This window comes from Notechis scutatus, chromosome 4, assembly GCF_049901735.1.
Source record: "Notechis scutatus isolate UNSWTSFEM ecotype Mainland chromosome 4, rNotScu1.2, whole genome shotgun sequence".
Lineage (NCBI taxonomy): Eukaryota > Metazoa > Chordata > Lepidosauria > Squamata > Elapidae > Notechis > Notechis scutatus.
This window is the reverse complement of record NC_142012.1, coordinates 48527572-48551674: the sequence shown is the minus strand read 5'-3', so window position 1 is coordinate 48551674 and position 24103 is coordinate 48527572. Positions and strand designations below refer to the sequence as shown.

At 40.1% G+C, this 24103-nt stretch overlaps 2 protein-coding genes across 17 annotated transcripts in view; one reads left to right on the top strand and one right to left on the bottom strand.

Moving 5' to 3' along the window:
• CLCN3 (Cl-/H+ antiporter 3) overlaps positions 1–3156 on the top strand; it is a 46708-nt gene extending 43552 nt beyond the window's left edge. For all 13 annotated transcript variants that reach the window (XM_087963350.1, XM_026678866.2, XM_026678868.2 and 10 more), the window contains one exon: positions 15–3156. In XM_087963350.1, coding sequence (XP_087819476.1) covers positions 15–105 — 91 coding nt within the window. In that variant the 3' untranslated portion in view covers positions 106–3156. The remainder of the gene's footprint in view (positions 1–14) is intronic.
• Positions 3157–5930: 2774 nt separating this feature from the next.
• Positions 5931–18472, bottom strand: HPF1 (histone PARylation factor 1). Of its 4 annotated transcripts, none has more exons than XM_087963343.1 (9): positions 18229–18472; positions 16821–16942; positions 16238–16397; positions 13554–13740; positions 12464–12562; positions 10896–11046; positions 8136–8223; positions 7046–7218; positions 5931–6161 (listed from the first exon to the last, which is right to left on the bottom strand). In XM_087963343.1, the coding sequence occupies exons 2-9, from the start codon at positions 16887–16889 to the stop codon at positions 6030–6032; spliced, it is 1059 nt and encodes a 352-aa protein (XP_087819469.1). In that variant the 5' UTR covers positions 16890–16942; positions 18229–18472; the 3' UTR covers positions 5931–6029. The 4 variants fall into 4 exon arrangements, with proteins under 4 accessions (XP_087819469.1, XP_087819470.1, XP_026534661.1 ...); XM_087963344.1 differs by having other exon boundaries at positions 18400–18472; XM_026678876.2 differs by having other exon boundaries at positions 18403–18472.
• Between the last annotated feature and the right edge of the window lie 5631 nt (positions 18473–24103).

The following is a 24103-nucleotide window of genomic DNA, read 5'->3' as shown; positions in this document are numbered from 1 at the left end:
GTGTCTCTTTCTAGGCGCCTCCTTGGCATTATCACAAAAAAAGATATCCTTCGACACATGGCCCAGATGGCAAACCAAGATCCCTCATCAATAATGTTCAACTGAACTCAATAGCTGAGGAGAGAGAAGAAAGTGAAGAGGAGGTTCATTTGTTGAACAGTACAACACTTTAATATATAAGGCATAGTTTTGTGATACAAAAGAAAGGCTGGATTTTTTTGAAAAGTAAACTGCTGGAATTTAGGAGTTGATTTAGGAATATGTGGTTTTACAAAGTAAGAAAGATGAGGAAAACAAAGTCTGAAAACCTGCACTGGATGCACTCTGAATTGCTAGGTCTGCCATGATAGTGCAGTTGGATGTTAAGTCAATTCATAAGAAGTTCATAAGCTCGAGTTTGGGCCTTTCTGCTTTAGCATGGAAGAAATTGATGGTCATCTTGAATTGAGCTGTCTTGAAAATGGTAAGATTTGGCCCATTTTACAACAGACCATTATTGGATTAATTCATGAAATGTATTGTTATTCTGCATTACCTCTTTACATTCCAGAAGAACATTTCTCTCTCCTGAGCCCCAACTGAGCCTCCTTACAATTGATGCATCTGATTAAAATGGTGGTTTCTCATATTGAGATGTACTGTGTGACACGCTGAATTTGATGACAAGAAGGAAGAATTTCTTGTGCCATTAAAGTTTTAAGAGTTTGGATATCATAAAAGTGACAGTTTAGATCTACTGCAAGAAAAACAGATTGACCAGGTTAATAAATGTGGGTGAAGCATGTTAAACACCGCAGTTTAGTAGTTGCAAATTAAATAGCCAAGTCTGTTTAAACTATGTTTGTGTTGCAAAATAATGACTTAGGCTTATGCAATTTTTGTACTATTAAAAATCCTGTTATATACCAATTTTGTGAAATGTACAGAGGATGCTACTATTCTACTAATAATTGGAACAATTCTGTTTCTGTTCATTCAGTTTGTGTATCTGATAGCAACTGCATGTTCAAGCACTGGAGAATATTCCCCTGAAATGAAGGTCTTTTTGTTTTACATACCTATATCAAATAAAGGAAGAAAAATGTTATAATTTACATGAAATATGCATATCATAGTTTTTTTTTCTACAGATCAGGATATATTAAATGAGTCACACGATTGATTTTACTTTAATAATGTGATTTTTATATTCAAAATCCTTCATAAGCTTGGCAAGTTTCTAATGAAAGGATTTTTATATTTCTTTGTAACCCTTCCTGATACTTGATTACCATAGTTTTAAATTCATTTGTGTTTAATTAAGGAACTAGATTATTAATAGACTCTTATTTGTAAATATTATATAATTTGAAATGTTTATTTTGAGGAATTTTGAAGTGGTAATAATTGATTTGAAATGGAATTGCGTTACTTGAAAAATTCTGTAATACATAAATACAAGCTAAGAACTGACGTAACAACTGCATTTTACCATCCTTAATAAACTTTTGTGGGATGCAGTGGCTCAGTGGCTAAGGCATTAAGCTTGTCGATCAGAAAGATTGGCGGTTTGAATCCCTAGCACTGTGTAATGGAGTGAGTTCCTGTTACTTGTCCCAGCTTCTGCCAACCTAGCAGTTCGAAAGCATGTAAAAATGCAAGTAGAAAAATAGGGACCACTTTGGTGGGAAAGGTAACAGCGTTCCATGCGCCTTCAGCATTTAGTCATGCCGGCCACATGACCACGGAGATGTCTTCTGACAGTGCTGGCTCTTTGGCTTTGTAACAGAGATGAGCACTTCCCCCTAGAGCCCGAAGAGACTAGCACGTATGTGCAAGGGGAACCTTTACCTTTACCTAATAAACTTTTTGCATTCTAAATATTCATTTATTAGGGAGAAGTATTGCAAATATTTGATATGATGTTTTATTTACCAAATAAAACTGATACATATGAGTGATGGGCAATTGAAAATTCTAAAGGTTGTACCATCTTGGTTATTCAAATATTACTGAAAACATGAATTAGTGATAAAGTATAGTTACATTATAAGGTTTGTTTGCACAGTATAACTTCTGCTTTGTTTGCCCTTCCTACCTCTATTGATAAGCTTGTTTTGAAAGTAAATATCTAAACTATTATCAAAACTGCACAGGAAGTCACTTTAAGGAGGGCAAACAAAATCAGATGCTTTATGCATGCAAGTCCTTGTAACAAGAGGTTATTTTTGTTGCCAAAGTAGTCTCTATTTTTGGTGTAAATCATATAATCCAAAGATACTGAACCATGTCTTTGAAAAAAAATATTTCAGAGTAAAAATCCTGAATAAATACTGCAAACTGCTTTGTTAAATAGCCCAGATAATATTACATGGCTTTTCAGAATGCTTGAGAATGTTTCTCTACAATAATTGTTCATTATGATTACACCTTCACATAAAAGTATATGTTGTGGCTAAACAATGAATTTTGCACCTGTATACCTCTTACGTTTATAGATGACCATTAACAGAATTTTACTTATGTAAAAAACATTTTAGGAATCTTGGGAGGCTTCCTCTAAAATTAAACATGATTTAATCCTTCTATTCTTTGTGGTAATCATGCAGATCTAAAATGATTTTTCCTGTAGCATGTTTTTAAAACTTAAGTTTCAAACTCTCATCAATACACTTCATTTGCCATAGGCTCTCTACCAAAGTTGCCTATTGTATTAATTTACAATGTGATGTGAAGTGATACCAACTCATATCCCAGATGTATTTTAATTTAGTAATTCATGTCTATAGTATGATCTAATGCAGTGTTTTATATTCTTACACAACTTCTTACAAGCACATAAAATGTGCCATTGCTCATATGTTAAGAGAGTTTGAAATTAGCACATCTGAGCATTCAGCAAAAAGGATTTTACCTGTAATAATACTAATGAGCCTTATTTCTGTTGGAACAGAATGGGATGCCTGGGGAGACATTTTTTTTTTCTTGTTTGAACGGTTCAGTTGCTGATTATGACAATTGCACCTGTACTATTTCTAGAACTGTATTAAACATTGATCTTAATGTTTTAATTTATACTGGTGTGGTAAAACTGCATTTCATTACAGTAAAATAAAGTTCTTTTATTGTGACCATTTCATTAGAAAATACATTAAACATTTATGTATGACTGTTCTAGATCTTTTTTTTTTATTTAATTACAGTACTCATAAGCCATGTCCCCTTAACTGAAAATATGACATCCTAAAAATGAAATTCAACCTGAAGAATGAAATAGATTTTCCCACACAACTGCACTGGGCAAATGCAATAAATAAGAAAAATCATGCTAATTATTAAAGTATCTAACTTGATAGTTATCAATAGATGACTGTGAAAGTAATGAATGCATCAAATTAGATTCAGACTTGTGCCAACAAAACTGACAGACCCTGAAAAATAGAATTTGATAATTCATTTTTTTCTCTTCATGCTGCCAAATAACGGGTTTCCCGAAAATAAGACCTAGCCTGATTTTTCTTGCTTGCAAAATAACCCCTAGTTAAAAGTGTCATCAGCAAGGGGAGATAATAAGACCTACCCCCGAAAATAAGGTCTAGCGTGTTTTTGTACGCACCTAATATAAGCTCTACCCCCCCCCCCAAAATAAGCCCTACTTGAGAGGCTGCACAGCCATCTATTCTGTCTGGTTCCTCACGGTATCATGGTAGGGTGGAGCTGTCCCATGTGCCTTGCATCAGCTTATCTCAGGGCTCCCACAGCCAGATCATCCACACCCCAACACCTCACAGCGGCAGCACTGGCAGCCATCTGTAGCATGTGCCCACATAGCCGCCACCCACTTCTGCTTGCCGATGGCTGCAACGGAGCAGGAGGCCGAGCAGTTTGTTGGTTCTGCAGCCGCAAGGCAAGGCAGGTGTCAGGGCATGGATGGCCTGGCTGCAGGGTCCCTGAAGTAAGCCAATGCAGTATGCGTAGAGTAGCTCCATCCTCCTACCTTGCCTTGTAGCCGTGGCACTGGCATGTCGTCTCTTAGCCTCCTGCTCAGTTGTGGCTGTGGCAAGCAGAAGTGGGATGGTGACTACATGGGCTCCTGCTGCACATGGCTGCCAGTGCTGCTGCTGTGAATGCCGCATTGTGGGTGGCCTGCCTGCAAGGGCCCTGAAGTAAGCTGGTGTGGGGTACATAGGGCAGCTTCACCCCCTGCGGTACTATGAGCAACCAGACAAAATGGATGGCTGTGCAGCCTCTTAAGTAGAGCTGTTTTTTGGGGGTAGGGCTTATATTAAGGTAAAGGTTCCCTTCACACATATGTGCTAGCTTATATTAGGTGCATGCATAAAAACACTGCCTTTTCGGGATAGGTCTTATTTTGGGGGGAAATGGTATTGTACTTTATTATTTCCCCTTGCTGATGTTCTTAACTAGGGCTTATTTCCAGGGTAGGGCTTGCAAGCAGCATGAAAAATCACGTTATTTTCAGTGTGGCATTGGCGCACTGCACTGCCTCGGTGTGAACAATCAAAAAAAGTGGGCCTCCTGTACATTGGGGGCGGATAAGGTTGGGAGGGAATAAGACTCCCCAAAAATAAAATATCGTGCTTATTTTGGGGCCCAAAATAAGACCCAATCTTGTTCTTGGGGAAACACAGGTATGATTGTGTAAGTGTTCATACACTCTCATAAGTATGGATGTGTCTTAGCCTATCACATTCAAACTCATGTTAAATAGTACACGCCTGCCATCAATTACAGTGACTCTGATCAAGCCCATATAAAATTCAGCTGTTCTAGTAGTTTTCTGATACTCAGTTGCCTCTTACATCAAAAGCCATGATCAAGATGGGAAGGAATTACAGTTCCAAACATCAATTTTGACAAAACCTTCAGACCTCTGATAAAATACTGAAGGCGAAGAGGAATGTCACTTTCAACATGACAATGACCCTAAAGCATACTTCCAAATTGACAAAAGAATGGCTTCACCAGAAAAAAGACCAAATTTTTGGAATGGCCCAGTCAGAGTCTGGACCAAATCCAATTGAAAATCTGTGGGGTGACCCGAAGAGAGGTGTGCATAGGAGATCCCCTCGCAATCAGACAATTGTGGAGCACAGAAGAGTGGCAGATGTCCAAGGCAAGATATATCATGTTTGGCTCCTACCTCAAAAAATTGAATGCTGTCAGAAAATCAAAAGATGCTTAAACAAAGTCTTAAGATATTCACATTGATACCACATTGTACATTATTTCCTCCCTAAAGGATTCAGTATTTCAACTGAATTGTATAGCTTGTATGTTATATTAAATGTGGAAAAATTTCTAAAATGATTTGGCCAGATTTTTTTAACATGTTAAACACCTGGCTTTTTAACAGGTATTATATATAGGCTTTTTATATCCACTGTAAATAGTTCAAATTACCAGGTTTTAAAGCAAGCTAAAATCTGTGTGCAGTAATGAATTTCCAAAAATATACCTAAACTACAGTATAAACTATAAACACTATACAAAATTTCAGAAATAGCAATGTGTTCCAAGTGCCAGGGAATAAAAATATTCATGAAGAAGAATATTTGTATTACATTTAGTCGTGAATATTTTTCCCATGAATATTTTCCAATATTGGAGCATTCACAACTTCTGAAGACAAGCTTGTTCCACTGATTGATTGTTCTGTCAGGAAATTTCTCCTTAGTTCTAGGTTGCTACTGTCCTTGATTTTTTCCACCCATTGCTTCTTGTCCAGCTGTCAGGTGTTTTGGCGAATAGGTTAACTCCCTCTTCTTTATGACAACCTCTTATATATTGGAAACTTTTGAAAAAGTTTGTCTTCATATAGCAACTTATTAAGGAATGTACAGGGTTTTATTAATCTTCAGTGAAAGTTATATTAGAAACTAAAAAGATATTAATGATTGATATAATTTAGATTCTATAGCCAAAATAACTCATTTAGAAAAAATGTTTATTTATCACACAATAAGTACACATTAGTAGAAAAAACATTTAAAATTCACAAATAGTATTTTACAGTATTTTAGTGTTTATCATGCTGCAAGTAGATCTACCTTCTCTTTTCTTCTATTAGCTAAATGAGCTTCAATTATCTCTGCAAACAGATCTCTTTTCAGCAGACTATATGCAAGAGGCAACAGGTGGCTGATAATCTTGTGAAAATACTGCAAAAAATTAAAAGACAATGGTAATGGTTTTATTGAAATTGATAATGCATTTCAGAGCAACATAAAATGCTTTGTTTCTCATTTCCACCTTTTTCTCAATTTCTTAAGCACTGAAATTATTATATAGATAGCTATTCTCTACTGAACCTTTGTCTATGGAGATTTTCAGTCATTCAGTTGCCGCAAAAGTGCTTTTCCAAAAGGCAACTGGACTTTGTTTTTCCTTGAAGACCTTTCGCTTATCCAACAAGCTTCTTAAGTTCTGACTGAACTGAAGAAGCTTCTTGGATCAGAAGCAAGATGTCTTCAAAGAAGAACGAAATCTAGTTGCCTTTTGAAAAAGCACCTTTTGGACTACTGAACTTTTGGAGTCAATTTATTTCAGAGCCACTTATGATAGAGACAATGATTCATATCTCAATTACCGTATTTTTTGAACTATAAGATGCACTCCCCACCCCAGAAAAAGTGGGTGGAAATGTCTGTGCGTCTTACAGAGCAAATGTTGCTGAAGCCCACCCACCTGCCAGCACCCATCCTTCAGCCTCTGCCTCCCAGCAATTTGCCTCCTTGCAGCAAACAGCCTGGTCAGCTTCAGCACAGCCTGATTTAGCACAAGCAGCTGACTGGCGATTGGATCAGTCTCCCGGAATACCGCTGATCAGCTACTCCAGGCTGCAGGGATTGCCACCAATTGCTGCCACCACCTATCGCCGCCTCCGTGTCCCCCATTTTCGGCCTCCGCGCATCTCATTTTTGGCCCATTGCAGGCAGGGATCGCCACCGCCACCACCTATTGCTGCCGAACCCAAAAGCTAAGTGCATCTGGAGCGTCTTATAGTGCAAAAAATACAGTACTACACAGAAAAACATGAACTTACATGTGACCCACAGCAGAAGAGGTCTATGCCCAGTTCATATCCCATTCCATAGTCGCATTCATCATTCGCAAAATGAACAAAAGTTAACATTTCCTGAATAGGAGCAAAGGCTTTCAATCTTTGGTCATCATTAGGAGCATCTACAATGGTTTTACAAATTCTTTTGAGATTTGCTACGAAGAAAAAGATTCCATGAGAACTATATTACAATATATTCTAGGACTATACAGTTTTTAAAATTTGATTTTAGAGATGTGTTTGGGATGCACAGGAGCACAAATTGTAACTGCCTGCAATTCATTAAAGCAGCTGCAACCTGTTTCTTGTGCTTTGTGCGTCACATTGCTTTACATTTGGAAGCACCTCTTCCAAATCAAATAAGCACTGCACACCTCTATATTATTCTCTGCAATACATGCAATATATGTATTATTTTAAAGGAAAATCATTTTAACTGCATAATATATGCTAATCTATACCACAGATCTTTCAAGATTTTGATAGTATCATATTCCTGGTCAATATTAATATAAAATGGAGGTTAATTAGTATTATTTTCCATCACCTATCTTACAAAATAAGTGCAGAATTACAACCTAAAGTCCCACTGAAACCAATGGGATTTAAATTATGACAATGGTCCCAACAATAAATGCAACCAATCTAAGTCTAGCCTAATGAGTTTCAGGACAGACATTCAGTTGTTGCTATAGCAAATACTATAGTGCTTTTAATGATATGCTCAGTATAAGAACATCCTGTTTCTAATAAGGTCATATATAAAAACAGAATTCCATAGCACAGACAAATAATTATTAAGACATCATGTCTTAATAATTATTTGTCTGCTATGGAATTCTGTTTTTATATATGGCCTTATTAGATAAAACCATGAGGTGAAACCTAATTACTAACTTTATGCCTTAAAAAAATATTCCTGTCCATTCTGATAAGACACTGGGAAGATATGTTCATTGTTTCCTTTTAAAGGCATTTGGCTGTAGTCAAATGTCTAAATGCACACCATTAACAATGGCTAAATGGAAGTTTTCTTAATTTTGTATTTTGAGAAAAGCTCTACAATACCTACCATTTGTTTCAGGAAGCTCTCTGTATCCAACATTATTCTTATCTATAGGAACAACTAAACCAGCTCCGTGAAATGTCTTTGTTACTACCTGTTTTGAAAAAAAAACCAAAAACCCAAGTACTTTACAAACCTTAACATTAGATATTTGTGCAAACACACTAGTCTTCAAATACCAAGCATATATTTTGCTTTTATTGTTTATTTGATTAATAAGTCAAGTGTACATTTAAGTAAAGATATCCTGTTAATTTGAAAGAGAAGGAAAGACTTTTAGGTAAATTGATTATTGCCTAGGAATGCCACTAATAATTACCCTCTGATTTCATCTCTCCTATAAACTGTCTTATCAAACAAATGGCAAGCTTACACTCATTAGATCAGGGGTTGCCACCCTTTTGGACCTCAGGAACCACCAAACTCATAATTTCAAATCCTGCGGACCACTAATATGAATTTTGACTGACGGTGTCTTGCTGACATTAGTGGGAAAGTTGGTCCCATATTCCAGAGCTGCAGTAGTCACAGAACTGGCCTCTGCACTGGCCTACCATGGATGAACTGCTCCAGGATGACCAAAGGGCCAGTCTTGTGACTACTGCAGCTCTGGAATATGGGACCGTCCCATGGTGGGGTTGGAAAACTCTGCCATAGGGGCTGGCACCTGTAATGTGCAAATTTGTGGATGGTGCAACGTGCAAAAAACAGTGCACCCCTCGCCGGCCAGGACAAGGTAATGATGCTGTTGCAGCAAGAGCAGGCTGGTGGCACAGGCAGGCTGAAGTGGCAATTGAGATGGCTGGAAGGTGAGGGAGCTTGGCACTACTTGCTCCTGCACCTTCCAGCTTGCCTCTCCTGGCCTGGGCTCTTCTTCGATGGCCACAAGCGGTAGGGATGGCCCGGGGCAGGAAAAGTACCGGCTGGTGGTGGTGGGAGGTGGCAGAGTGAGCAAGTCTGCACTCACCATCCAGTTCAAAGGCCCGGAACAGGGCGGCGGTGTCAGTTTTCTCATCCCTCTCAGGGCTCTGCTTTGTTAAGGATGGGGCACAGTGCAATGGCCAGGTGCCCGGAGCCCCCTCCTCTTCCTCCGACCTGGGCTCATTGCTGGTGGAGGGGAGGGGGCGAAGCCTATTCATCTAATTCAAATGGCACCAGAATATAAACAGAAAAGCCTATTCTTTTAAAAACGACGTCCTACTACCAGTATGACAAAGCCTCCCCTGCCTGAGAGGGCAGCCCAACCCCACGTGAGGAGGCAAATCTCCCGGGGCCGCAGCACAGGATCGGCCCACCCCGGGAGAAGCGCCCAACTGCCATCCCTGCCTGGCACTGGGTAGAGTGCAAAGAGCGCAGCTGACAGGCGGGCCCTCCCGCCTGGTGGCGGAGCTCTGGCCAAGGCAGCAAGCGCCTCCCCGCTGGGCCCTCCATTCATCCCGCCAGGGCCGCGCCAGAGCCGGGAAAGTGAGCCACGGGTGCGTGCCCGCCTGCCAAGCGAAAGAGCTGGGCCAACCTGAGCTTGGCTTCCTTCCCAAGTCGCTCCAGCCCAAACCTGAAGGGGCCACCAGGAGAGGCCGCCCGAGGCAGTGATAGCGCCCACACATGGACAGGGAGGCAAGGTGACAGCAGCGCTGCTTCCCTGGCCGGTGCGTCGTCCTCCGAGCTGAGCCCCGCCGAGTGAGTGCCTCTGCCCGATGCTCGTGCCGCTGCAGCGTTTGGAGCTGCCAGCTCGTTTGGAGATGCATGGGGACGGGGATGGGCTGGGTGAGGGGTGGAAAGGACGGGTGGCTTCGGGCTCTCTCTGCCGGACCTGCTGGCCAGGGAAGCAGCACTGCCTCTCGGCCAAGGGAGGCTTTGTCGTACCGGTAGTAGGGCGTCGTTTTTAAAAGAATAGGCTTTGCCTTGGAACGATGCCCGGGAAGGCGGTGACAGGAGCGCCTGAAGCTGAGTGTCTCTGCCGGGCTCCGGTTCAGGGAGGATCCCTGGCTGGCCGCGCGTGGCTGCACCAAACACCGTGGTGTTGCTCTAAATGCCGCGGCAGCATGGGGAGAAGGGAAAGCAACAGTGGCGGAAGGTCTCCCGATACGAAGTGCCCCACCAACGCTGAGGTCAACGCAGGCAGCGCCATATCTGGGTATGCAAAAGTACTTCCTAACGGCAAGCCCCCACCCCCCCCGCCATTTCGCATGTTTAATATAGGCCTTAATTTGGGAGAGGAGCTTAATTTGATTTTATGCCTATAAAACATGCTGGGACTTCCTATTGGGGGAGGCCGTATTGTTGGAGAAACACGGTATATTCATGAATATACATTCATATATTGGTTACACCTCCCCTCACCCAGCTTGTATTAATATATGCTATAGCTTGAAACCAAACAGGGTGTAAAATGCCAAATCATTAATGAATCCTTAAATTTGCTACATTGTCAGCCCAAAAAATCTGATAGCCAATCAGTTCCTAATATTATCTGGAGTTCAATAAACATGAAGCAGTATTTTCTGATTAATTCCATTCTTAAATAAATATATTTTACCTTTTTAAGACTGGGTGGTAACATCCTTTAAAGTTATCTGTAATATTTACAGCATGCTTGTTGCCATTTATACTAGCTATGAATTCAACTTTTTACTGTGTTGATCACAATAATTAAATGTGATTCTCTGGTTTTGGAGGAGCCTTAGGAGTAAACATATTTTAGCACAAACTAGGAAAAAGATAAATGCTGTATTAAAATTTACTAAGTTTGGAAAAATCAAATCTTACCTTCTTATCTCGCTGTTTCACCTTCAAGCTTTTTTGTTCCAATGAGTAACCCAATTGTTTTGCTGTTTTAGTTAGTTTTTCATCTATGTCCCTTAATAGGCCACCTCTCTTTTTGTTAGTCAGTTCTTTAAGCTTTTTAGACAAAAATAACCTGAAACAAAAGAGCACAAAATCCTACAGTTCATTCGTCTTGAAAAAACTCAAAGATGCCTTTACTAGCTAACAGAAGCACACATCAAAACAGTACAATTAGTAGAAATCCCCAAAGTTGCTCCTGTGTACCAGAATAGACTTCTAATGATCAGAAGTGCTAGCAAATTATCAGAAGTACTATGAAAAATTTATAGAGATGGTAATGTTTTTCTAGTAGTTCTATGAAAGGAATTTTACTAATAACTAAATAGCTGTTTCTAAACAAATAGGCACCAGATAAAATCTTCATCCTTTCATAGCCATATGTAAAACAACCCTGTAAGTAGGCTGATTCAAAAATTTTCTGTGGAACATTAACTCTTAAGTGTTATGGAGATTCTCAGTCATCTAGGTCATGTTTGTTCCAAAGGTGCTTTTTTCAAAAGGCAACTGGACTTTCTGGTTTTTCTTTGAAGTTGTTTCACCTCTCATCTAAGAAGCTTTTTGGATGAGAATCGAAATATCTTCAAAGAAAACCCAAAAGTCCCGTTCTCTCTTGAAAAAAGCACTTTTGGGATATTCACTCTTAAAAATCACATTTTATGCTAAGCTGAGACAAGCAAAAGCCCATCACAATAATAAAAATTTTTGTTATACATATTTTTCAGCAAACTACTAAAAATGTGGCTGAATATATTTTGCAGCAAACAGCTAAAAACATACACAAATTATTTTCACATCACTATATTCAGAAAGATTAAATATGGAAAGTAATATATACATCCTCCAATATTCCAAACCAGAATATAAACTATGTGAAAGTTTCTTACAATGCATTAATGAACAATGCAATTCATAGAAATGCAACAGAAAAGCAGAATTCAGCCATACTTTGTAGAAAATATTTTACAGATTAAAAATATTACATGGTTGTCCAAAATATTCTCAAATTAGTGTATAGCAGCAAATAACATGTAAACTATGCTGCTGAACTATTTGAATAAGAAATTTTGAGAAGCAAACTAAGCAATATTCTACCATTAAATTCTGAGCCAAGTACAAATTCCTGCCATAAATAAAAAAAAGTGCAGCACCTTTTTCTGGATCATGAGATAGATTTTGACTTTTATAAATAGGGATTATATTGCAACAGTTTTTTTGTACAAGCAAGAGGATTCTGTTAACAGTGACTTGTATTCAGTTTTAAAAGAGGACAAGAATAAGCTTCACCTCAGTACTTTACCCACGAAATCATTTTCTCAAAGTAAGAACATGTAAAATATACTGAAGTGGGGGTGTATTTTCCTAATTCAAATGGCACAAAGCTACATAGCATTAATTATATGTGAGTAGAAGAAAAAAAAAGTCCCGTGCAAACTGAGACTGCTATTTCCAAATTAACCTCTTTTTACAGGATGAAAATGTTAAATTCTTACTTTACAGCTGCAAATATATTGTCACCAACTTGATAAATTGTACAGCCTTTCTGGGTTTCAGTTTCACCAACCCACACTGGCAGTTGATCTGGTATATCTCTATAAAATATACAAGATATTAAAACTGAACACAATTTAAGAATTAGAGCTGAAGCAGCTATGTTACTAGAGATTTCTCAAACACTGTTTTTTCTACCAAAAAAGTATCTAAAAAGATACATGCAAGACCGATCCTTTAAACTGAAAATTTTGAAAGGAATCCTTCAAACTGTAAATATTTAATGTTTCAGACATGGGATTCCAATCAGAACAATCCAAATTGCTTCCAGATCAGATGATTACTTTATGAAATCTAGTTGATTACCCCTAGCACAGCTGGATCAACATTGTCAGGAGGACGAATGGACTGTAAATTTAAAGTGTACCTAATAAGATCTCAAATTTTATCAAGAATTATTAAATTATTATTAAATTAATTTAAATTATTAAAAAGTAAAAAAGACAATATTGCAATTTGCTACATTGGAAAACAGCTTTTTATGGAGAACAGATTTTACAAAAATACATCCACAATGGATAACGAACGTTTGTTACATAACAAACATTTTGTATATTGACAATCAGTATAATGAAAGTAAATTCTGTTGTACCGGATCATTCTAAATTGCTAAAAGAACAAAAATCTTTTTTAAAACAATAAAATGAATTTTGTAAGCTAGGTTGCCTAAGTCAAAACTGGATAATACAATCTAGCACAAATACAATAGATTTTGAAGATACCAACTCAAAATTCACCTGCAAAATAAATAACAACATGCCAGCAAACTTGGCAAAATGACTTATTCTATTCTAAAATATTCTTGGCAAGTACATATGAATTAAACATCCTAATGCCACACCAAGATAGACAACATACCTTTTGATTATCTCAACATTTTTATGTTAGAAATGTTTTTCAACTTTATATCCTGTTGAATGAAAAGATCTTAAAAAGGAAAACTCAGTAATGCCCTGCTCATTATTTTAAAGCAACAGCAAGAAGAACATTTAAGATATAACTGTCCCCTTTGGGGGCCAAGGTATTTCTTACCTGAAATATCCCATATGATATTGTGTTTTGCTCTCTCCAACAATAATTGTCTGAAATTCAGGAGGATCATAAAAAAATCTCCAATGAAGGTTGAAATTTATTTTTGATTTATTTGTGTTTATGTGTTTTCCAGAAAGTAAGTCATATGGTCCAACAAGCTGAAGTCCAATACTTGATTTGAGAGCGTCTACAACATAAAAACACCTATTGTTTCATAATAACTATAAATATACAAAATATACATTTAAAATTATTTAAAAGGTGCTATTGTTTTTATTTATCTACTATACTTTCTGCTCCTAGGATTAATGGAAAGGTTGCAGCTAACACTTTGGATTCACCTTCTCATTAAGCTTACAAAATAAAGTACTATTTGTTTATTCTATTCAGTTTATATGTCTGCTTATCTGACCACATCGACCCTGGGCAGCTAACAACAGTTATAGTATAAAATACAACCAACAATGAAAATAATATACACAACCAAGATCAAGGCAAAAACAAACCAAACTTCAATTAACATAACTACCTTGGTTATGTTACACAAAGGTTGGAGAAAATAAAGACTAACTAAAAAAAAAATATTGGATTTCTGATCTACATTACATGAAAAGTTCTGGGTTTAAGTTCTGTAGTATGTTTCCTACAGCCAGTTTTAAATACATTAAATATACAAAACAGTTATTGTTTTCATATAATGTATGCTTTATATATCTATAATTCTCTCTGTTCTCAAAGATTAGAGTCAAATCCTTAAAAAGCCAAAATTGCTCTCTATACAGAGCGCTATAGTTCAGCAAACATGGAAGAATTAAAAGACTGGTAAAATAAAAAAATAAGCCCAAAATGGCACACACACCCCTCCCCCCCCAGAACTGAACATGCTGATTGACATGAGATGGTGATTATTAGAAGATGAAGGATAAATACATTTTATATTGCATGTGGAAAGGACTACTACTGATATTAAATAGTATCAAACCATAGTATCAACCGTAGCATCCGTCTAGTCAACCATATGGGACTGAAAGACATTGAACAGAGGTTCCCCTTTGTTCTTTGTGGTCAAGTCCAATCTGTCAAGTGAGAAGTCAAGTGAGCCAATCAGGCAAGCTGGCATGCTCCAGATCCCATCAATTAAGTAATTTTACCTGATGGGACCTAGGAAGTGTACCTTCTTGGTCACAACACCTGCTTTCTGGAGAGTAATTCCCTCTCCTCCATCTTGTCTCCATTCTGATTATGTTCAAAAGAGCATTGAAAACCTGGTTCTTTTCATAGGAATTGGGTTAGAGTTGGTAGCAAATTTGTATTTTAATGTCTGCTTTACCGGAGGGGGGCGGACTTTTTAATTTTAATTATCGTATTTATCGGCGTATAACACGCACTTTTTCCCCTGAAAATAGGGGCAAATGATGTATGCGTGTTATACGCCGATATAATGTTAAGAAGCCAGCGGAGGCCGGGGCGGTGCGAGCAGAGGGCAGCGGAGGCCGGGCGGTGCGGCGGAGGGCAAGCGGAGGCCGGGCGGTGCGAGCGGAGGCCGGGCGGTGCGAGCAGAGGGCAAGCGGAGGCCGGGCGGTGCGGCGGAGGGGCAAGCGGAGGCCGGGCGGTGCGAGCGGAGGGCAAGCGGAGGCCGGGCGGTGCGGCGGAGGCCGGGCGGTGCGAGCGGAGGGCAAGCGGAGGCCGGGCGGTGCGAGCGGAGGCAGGCGGTGCGAGCGGAGGGCAGCGGAGGCCGGGCGGTGCGAGCGGAGGCCGGGCGGTGCGAGCAGAGGGCAAGCGGAGGCCGGGCGGTGCGAGCAGAGGGCAAGCGGAGGCCGGGCGGTGCGGCGGAGGGCAAGCGGAGGCCGGGCGGTGCGGCGGAGGCCGGGCGGTGCGAGCGGAGGGCAGCGGAGGCCGGGCGGTGCGGCGGAGGGCAAGCGGAGGCCGGGCGGTGCGGCGGAGGCCGGGCGGTGCGGCGGAGGGCAAGCGGAGGCCGGGCGGTGCGGCGGAGGCCGGGCGGTGCGAGCAGAGGGCAAGCGGAGGCCGGGCGGTGCGAGCGGAGGGCAAGCGGAGGCCGGGCGGTGCGGCGGAGGGCAGCGGAGGCCGGGCGGTGCGGCGGAGGGCAGCGGAGGCCGGGCGGTGCGGCGGAGGCCGGGCGGTGCGAGCAGAGGCAAGCGGAGGCCGGGCGGTGCGGCGGAGGGCAAGCGGAGGCCGGGCGGTGCGGCGGAGGGCAAGCGGAGGCCGGGCGGTGCGGCGGAGGCCGGGCGGTGCGAGCAGAGGGCAAGCGGAGGCCGGGCGGTGCGGCGGAGGCCGGGCAGTGCGAGCGGAGGGCAAGCGGAGGCCGGGCGGTGCGGCGGAGGCCGGGCGGTGCGGCGGAGGCAAGCGGAGGCCGGGCGGTGCTTCAAAGTTTTTATTTAGAAATTTAAATTTTTTCCTGAAATTTCCCTCTTAAAATGAAGATGCGTGTTATACGCCTGTGCGTGTTATACGCCGATAAATACGGTATATTACTTTTACTGGATGCTACCCACAGTCATTTTACAGTTGGGTAGCCTCATAAATTTCTAAAATAAATATCAAAATTTTGAAGATATTATTATGCCTATAATAAAATTGTACACGTACACACACACACACACACACACCTATATATGTACAAACACACAAACATTCATATAGAGAAGACAAACATTTATATCTACCACATGGCTTGGCGGGTTCTAATTCCTCACAGAATTTCCAGAAATGATAGAAATCTTCAGGCATTTTGAGTCGGTAACAGCTTTCAATTTCTTGGCGAACACAATCAGAGACATCTGCTTTGCCAGGTTGTACATTTTTTATTTCTTTAATGTTTCCACCCTACCAATAAACAGAAAATCAAGGAAATAAGCTCATAATTTAAGACAAGGAAAAGAAACCAAGAGTTGAACATAATCTGGAGGGTAATGTGTGATTAGGCAAAATGATAAACTAAGAAATAAGCATAAAAATATGTAATTCTCCATATTGTTTGTGCGCAACTGCTTACAGATTCAAACTAAAAAAATATGTCGAGTTAAAGGAAGTTACACATTCTACCCTCGAAAACCCGCTTCTAAACAACATATGAGACCAAGACACTTTGTATGAACGTTAACGTATTTGTTATTGTATCAAAGATCCCGAGGATGGGTGGTGATATTAGAATGGTATTTGAACTCTTTCTGTCCCAATAATTAAAGGACACAAAAATTCCAGATCTTGGATAGAGTGCAAATGGAGATGGGAACATATTACTGATACCTGCTTTTGTGCTTCTGCATGACATCTCTGCTTCCTACCTCCAGCCATTCTGGTACCTGTTGTGGTCATTGCTATATTCTGTCTTTTGCAATAGTAAGAGTTTCCAAGTTCTCCTTGTGATGCTATTGCACAAAAGGAAGTCAATCAAGAATAGAAGAGGATAAGACGGCATGCATACTGCAATTTGGGTAGCTAGTAAATGTTAAGATTACTGGTACAAAAATAAATGAAGCAGCAAGCAAAACATTGCAGTATTGCTCATAAACTGTTAAGCTCATAATATGATGTTTACTTTTAAGCAAGCACTACTGAACTGAATGGGAACTTCCCAGAAAACATAGGGATATGTTGTGATGTTAGACGTATTCTTGCTGAGGAATAAGTCTCATATCTCATATAGCAGCATTAAACCAATGCTTCTAACTACTATTGTAATAATATGCTAGATATTTGTATTGCTAAGTTCAAAATAATTACATGGACAGCATTTTCCATTTTGATTCCTTCCAGATAAATTGATTCCAACTCTCACTATCCTGATAGCATAATCATAGAGACAGGTGTTTTAGCTAACCTATCTGGAATGAATCAGATGAGCAAATGTTTTAAACAGACAAAAGTAAGCTATGCCCTGAGAAGACATCTTTAATTACATTTTTGTATTTACCTTTCCATGCCCTCCCCCAACTCTGCAGAATTTCTATCAAAGCAAATACAAATTTCTATCAAAGCGAATACTTTACTACATCATTCCTAAACCTCAACAGTAAAAGAGAAAGGCAGAGGGACTTTTTTGTACCACCAAAAAAATGGAAATTACGAACAGAACAAACTGGAGAGCTGCTGTTCTGACCTTCTGACGATCACTGCTAATAAGAGAGAGGCCACAAGCTCAAAACGAACGGATTGGGAGTAGCTCTAAAAGAGGAGAGCTGTGTTAAGCCTGTTTTTATTTATTTATTTATTTTTATTTATTTATTTATTTTTGTCAATTGCTTACAAGATAATAGGTATAAGTAAAAAACACAGTTATGAATACATGGATACATGTAAGAAAAATTAAAAGAAATAAAAGAAACAATAGGACAGGGACGGTAGGCACGTTGTTCTTGTAGCAACCTTATTTTAAACAATTCTGGGATACCTCAGAGGTCCACCTGAAGACTAGAGTGTAGTTACAGGTGTGTGTGTGTCTATAACAGTCATGCCTGTGTTTATCTTTAAGGCATTTCGGACTTTTTTTTAAATAGGAGGAATCGAGGAAACTGGGGCGATTGAAAAAAAGAGGACGGGAGGGCAGAGGGAATCGGTATCCACACACGGTAATCTGAAGGAAGGCAAAACATATCTGGAAACGACCGAATCCAAGTTTCCTTACATTTTTTATTACAGCAGGTAAAACACTCACCTTCCCTACACTATTTTACAGAGGCGAAAAAGGGAGAAAAACAGCTTATAAAAAGGAGAGTAGAACGAGGGTGGGGGGAAAGACAGCACAATTGGCAAGAGCAAAACAGGGGGCAACTTATTAGAAGCAAGAGCGAAAACCAGACAAATTAAAAATAAACCGCCAGGAAACTACCACGCTTCCTTGCGAGGTCAAAACGAAGACGACGAGCCTCCCTTCCACTTCGCGCTTCTCGCTCTTTCTCACGGAAGCGGAATTAAATAGCCTCCCAGCAAAGGGGAAAACCGTGAGCAGAGAGTCCTGTGCTACTGCCCGGCTTCGCGGGGAAGAGCGCCTCTGCCGGCAGGGCGGGAGAATTGCTGTCGGAGCTTTTTTTTTATTTTTGTTTCCAAGAAAGGAGTTCAGCCGGCTTCATCTTTGAGTCGTCTCTGTTTTGAGAGCGTAGAAGCTGCTGTCGATGTCTCTTCCGCTGCGCCTTTTAAGATGCGGGTTGGATGAATAATGGAGTCAGTAGTTGTTACCGTAGTAGAATTTCTGATGGGGTGAAAAGTGTGTGTATGCACCTCCAATGTGAATTCAATTTACTACTTTGTAGCCAGGCTTCTGTAAATTTATTTTAAATGATAGGAGATAGAATTCCAAGCATAGCTGGTATGTAAGATTTAATATTTTTTGCCTTTTTTGTATTGTGGGAAGCCTCACCCCCAAAGAATGAAATGCTTTGGGAAATATTAAAAAGCCAGAATATTATATTTTCCTAAAGGAAAAATAGAGAAACATGCTCTTAAAGACAGAAAGCAGTCCCCAAGCCTTTCTTAATAGCCTAAAGCAGATACCAGTACTTAAGAGATAAAGAGCTTATTGAAAGAGGAAAACTGGTATCTATATAGCTCTATTCATAAGCAAAGCAAATACTGCAGGCAGAAATCCATTCGGGACAGGATATTTGGAAACTCCTTGGCAGAGTGATGGGATTAAAAAGCAGCCCCTCACCCAAGATCCAACACAGGACGAAAGCCATTAACCACAATAGGAATTGCCTAACACCCTTTCAGAACACAAGCCTCTTCATTGCAGTCTAAACTTCAAAGTCACAGAAACTTGGGGGCTCAGATAAACAATAATCCAGAGGTTGACCAAATTAGCTCAGACAAACACCTAGGATTTTCATTTCCTCTTTTCAGTGGTGGGATTCAAAAAATTTTACTACCGGTTCTGTGGGCATGGCGTGGCGGGCATGGCAGGGGAAGGATACTGCAAAATCCCATTCCCTCCCACCCCACTAACCTGCTTTCCAGTTCCGTTCTCTTATGCAGGGCAACAAAAGAAGACCCAGCCGATCAGCTGGGGCTCGGGAGGCAGAGAATAGATGGGGTCGGGGCCAGTCAGAGGTGGTATTTGCAGGTTCTCCGAACTACTAAAAATTTCCACTACCGGTTCTCCAGAACTGGTCAGAACCTGCTGAATACCACCTCTGCCTCTTTTGTCTATAGAGAGGGACTGGTGGTTGGTGGTTCTGCTTCATCATTAAACCATCTTTCCAATCAGCCTCCATATTTCCAGTGTCTTTCTCTCAGCCCAGAACTGAACCAGATGAATTTTCCTTCCAACTGTCAACTTTCTAAGAAATACAGCCATTGCAAATCAGAACTCTGAGGCAGATCGATTCCTCAAAGAACAATTTTAACTGGAAATATCATTGGCACAAACTAGTGAAAAGCCAGTTTTGAATCTTCCCGGGCTTTTCACAACCTTAAAAGAAAAAGTTTCTAGTCTTCTCAAAACAATAAATCACATTGTCCAATCTGGATACTACAGCTATTCTATTTTGTCTACCAAATTCCCTCTATTACTCCCCCCTTCATCTCCATGCTGTGTCAGCCCAAAACCTAGCTTCGGACCTGACACCAACAGTTTCCCCCTCTATGGCTTTAATACTTTTTGTCAAAATAAATTGGGAAGGAGGCAATAAAATATGCTAATTGATACAGAAAAAATGATTTCAGATGAGGAAAAATAGTAAACAGCAATAGCATTTAGACTTCTATATTGCACCATAGTGCTTTACAGCACTATATCTGGGCAGTTTACAATGTTAGCATATTGCTTGCAACAAGCTGGGTCCTCATTTTATCTACCTTGGAAGGATGGAAGACCGAGTCAACCTTGAGCTGGTCAGGATCAAACTCCTAGCTGTGGGCAGAGTTTGCCTGCAATACTGTGCTACCATGGTTCAACATGCAATAAAAGTCTATATATTTGTTGGGTGTTAAGACATTATTTTGGAATCTTGCTTTTCCCTGAGGAAAAATAAATTGAGCATAAATTGTCATTCAGAAAAAGAATGATTCTTTTGAGAGCACTGGGCCTGTTTCACTGGACATTATCCCTGTCCAAGCCTCTTGGGGTTAATCTAGGCAGAGGGACTGAGTTCTGACAATGATCTATTTTTTGCTGGAGGAAGGGGGGGAGGATTCACATTTTTTTACTTAGTTGCACAAAAACTAAAAGCTTCCATTCTGATAAATGCTCATAGCAATCAAGATTTAAGTGAACAAGCTGTCCACCAGCCCCCAATTTCAATCTCCTGAAATGTTCTCACAACCAAAGGCTTTGTGGCCCACAATTTCAATACCCCATAAAAACCCTTCTCTGATTAAATCTCTAGGAAATAAGCTTTTATGTTAGCATGGGCCTGCATTATCAGCCACATGACCCTCATTAATGACAATAGGACTTAAGTAGCTTAAACTTGTACTGTAGGTTAATATTTCCAAAAGAGTAATTCCTTGTGTATCATATGGTCTCCTTAGGCAGTAAAGATTAATACTATTTGTTTGAAATTTGTTTGGCATTGTCTGGCAACATTTTTAAAAAAGTTTCTGATCTTTAAAATTCTTCTCTGAAGCATACTCAATTTGTGTGATAAACTTGTGACATTTGTCAATTAAAAAAACATTGTTTCCTTGATATATTAATGGACTGATACATCAGAATTAAAATTCTATGAAGAATAGAAAATTGGGCAACATATTTCTTTCATGATTAAAAAGACTGGGCTTAATATAAGAGTTTAAAAGCCAAATAATCTTATATAAAAAGATCCATTATTGTCATCTTTACATTGATGTCACATAAAAAATAGATACGATCTTGTACTTCTTGCAATACAGTGTTCTGCGGTTCCACACTTTTTATATTATTCCTGATTACTAGGGTACTTAGTAGTTAGGATTCAATCCAAAGATTGCTTTGGAGTGTGCAAGATCTGTCTACAGCTCTTTAAAGCAGCTATATCATTTTCCATGATTGTGTAAAATAAACTACCTTTTGGGATTTCACTGAAAACTGTGAACACTGTTCAGGACTACTAATTATTATAATTGTAACCAATACTCAAAATACATTTATACATTTACATATAATTTTTTCGCTTACTCCCTAGGAGACATTAATTTTAGGGTTCATCCATTAAGACATCTTATGCTAGCTCCAAAATAATGTATTTAACCACTGTTTTTCTCTTGGATCAAAAAAATATTGATCTTATAAGATATATTTAATGAGATTGCTATTCCCACTGTAATTCCTGTGCATTTCATTGCCTTCTTCACCACAATGATCCTTTCAGTTGTAACCTTGCTGGTAACCTCCACCTTCTTGTTTTTTTACTTGCCTGTCTCTCTTTTCCTCACATAAGGATCCTTTGCTTTGCCTGTTCCTCTCCCCTTTCTTTCTTTTATACCTGCATTTGCTAGAGAGCATCCTTACTATTCCTGACAGCAGTACTCACAAGAATCTCCCTCCCAAACTCAGGGAGATTGGCCTGATTATGGTAATATTTCAGAAAGACAGCAAGAGGAATGTTATGTGTGCAGTGAAAGTGGCTTGGTGGGCGTGGCTATGTGATCATGTGACTGGGTGGGTCAAAAGAGAGAAACTCACTTTAACTATGCTCTTGGAGCAGGGGGTTGGACTAGATGACCTCCCTTCGAGCTCTGGTGTGCTGTGCTGTTTCAAAGCAGCCTCTGAAGTGCATCTAGTGCCAGGGTTTGTGGTCCTTCCTTCCTCTCTTTTTCTCTCCCTCCGTCCCTCTATCCATCCGTCCGTCCATCCACCCATCCATCCATATCTCCCTTTCCACCCTTTCTTTCTTTCTCCCTTCCCTCCCTCCCTCTTTCTCTCTCTCTCTTTCTATCTTTTTCTCTTTCCCCTCCTCCCTTTCTTTCTTTCTTTCTTTCTTTCTTTCTTTCTTTCTTTTTCTTTCTTTCTTTCTTTCTTTCTTTCTTTCTTTCTTTCTTTCTTTCTTTCTTTTTCTTTCTTTCTCCCTTCCCTCCCTACCTTTCTTTTTCCTTCTTTCTCTTTCTTTCTCCCTTCCCTCCCTCCCTCTTTTCTTTCTCCCTTCCCTCCCTCACCCTTTCTTCCTTCCTTCTTTCTTTCTTTCTTTCTTTCTTTCTTTTCTTTCTTTCTTTCTTTCTTTCTTTCTTTCTTTCTTTCTTTCTTTCTTTCTTTCTCTTCTCTCTCTCTCTCTCTCTCTCCTTCTCCTTCCTTCCTTCCTTCCTTCCTTCCTTCCTTCCTTCCTTCCTTCCTTCCTTCCTTCCTTTCTTTCTTTCGCCACTCCCCTATGCACTGTTTTGGGCCTAGCAAGCTTCCCTGCACTTACCTGGGAGCCAGAACCAGGTGTGTGGGGACTCCTGGGAGGGGAGGGCAGGGTCGGACGGGGCCAGCTGAAACTACCGGTTCGCTGAACTGGATGTAAAATTAACATCTGGTTCACCCAAACCGGCTGAATCCCACCCCTGCATATTGCTCCTTGATTTTTCCGTTCCTGTCTTTCACCAAACCGTCAGAGCTTCGGGTTGACCATGTTGACTGTCTTCTCTCCTGTTGGCTTCAAAGGGTTTCCCCTAGTTCTAACAGGAGATTGCCTTTCTCCACGCAGCCTTTGGGGCTTCCCCTCTACCTTCATCCACCGCTCTGGGGTTAACTTTGACCATTGAAGGTCTCCAGACAGGTGACCTTCTGGATGGGAATAATGGAGCTCAGTTTCCCCAGTCCGTTTTGCTATGTCGTCGCTACCGGAAGTCTAACCATAACCCTAACCTTAACCCAACCCTCTTGCCATTCTTAACATGTTATGTGGATACAAATATTATATAAAACATGTTTTAAGTATTCCTGTGAAACATTTGCCTTATACCCAAGAAAATGATTGATTCCTCCTGATCTTGCTATAATTTTAAAACTAAAAATTCCCAAGTGTATATTTTATGGGAAATTATGATTAATGTAGTTTCTTCTTGCACAAGAAAAATTAAAAAGGGGGGAAGAGAAGACAGGAAAACTGTGCAAATCCAAGCCTATATGATCATGTCAACCTTATTTACATAGCAGGAAAATACTGCTTTTCTTTATAACTGAACTGGCTATATGTATAGAACAAAGTATCCAGGCTAGTCCAACTACAGGTAGTCCTTGATTTACAACCATTTGTTTAGTGTCCATTCAAAGTTACATCAACATTGAAAAAGTGATTTATGACTGTTTTTCACAGTTACAACCATTGCAGAATCCCCATGATCCTGTGGTCAAAATTTGACTGCTTGGCAACTGGCAGTTGTACTCTCCTGCAGTCATGTGATCACAATTTGTAACCTTCACAGTCTGCTTCTGACAAGCGAAATCAACGGGGGAAGCCAGATTCACATCATGCCAGAATGATTCACTTAACAACTACGGCAAAAAAAAGATAATAAAACAGGGCAAAACTCTTGCTTAGAAATGGAAGTTTTACATCAATTGTGGTTGTAAGTTGAGGACTACATGTAAGAGTGTATTTTAACACAGCAGTACCTAACCTTTCTAGCTCTGCAGA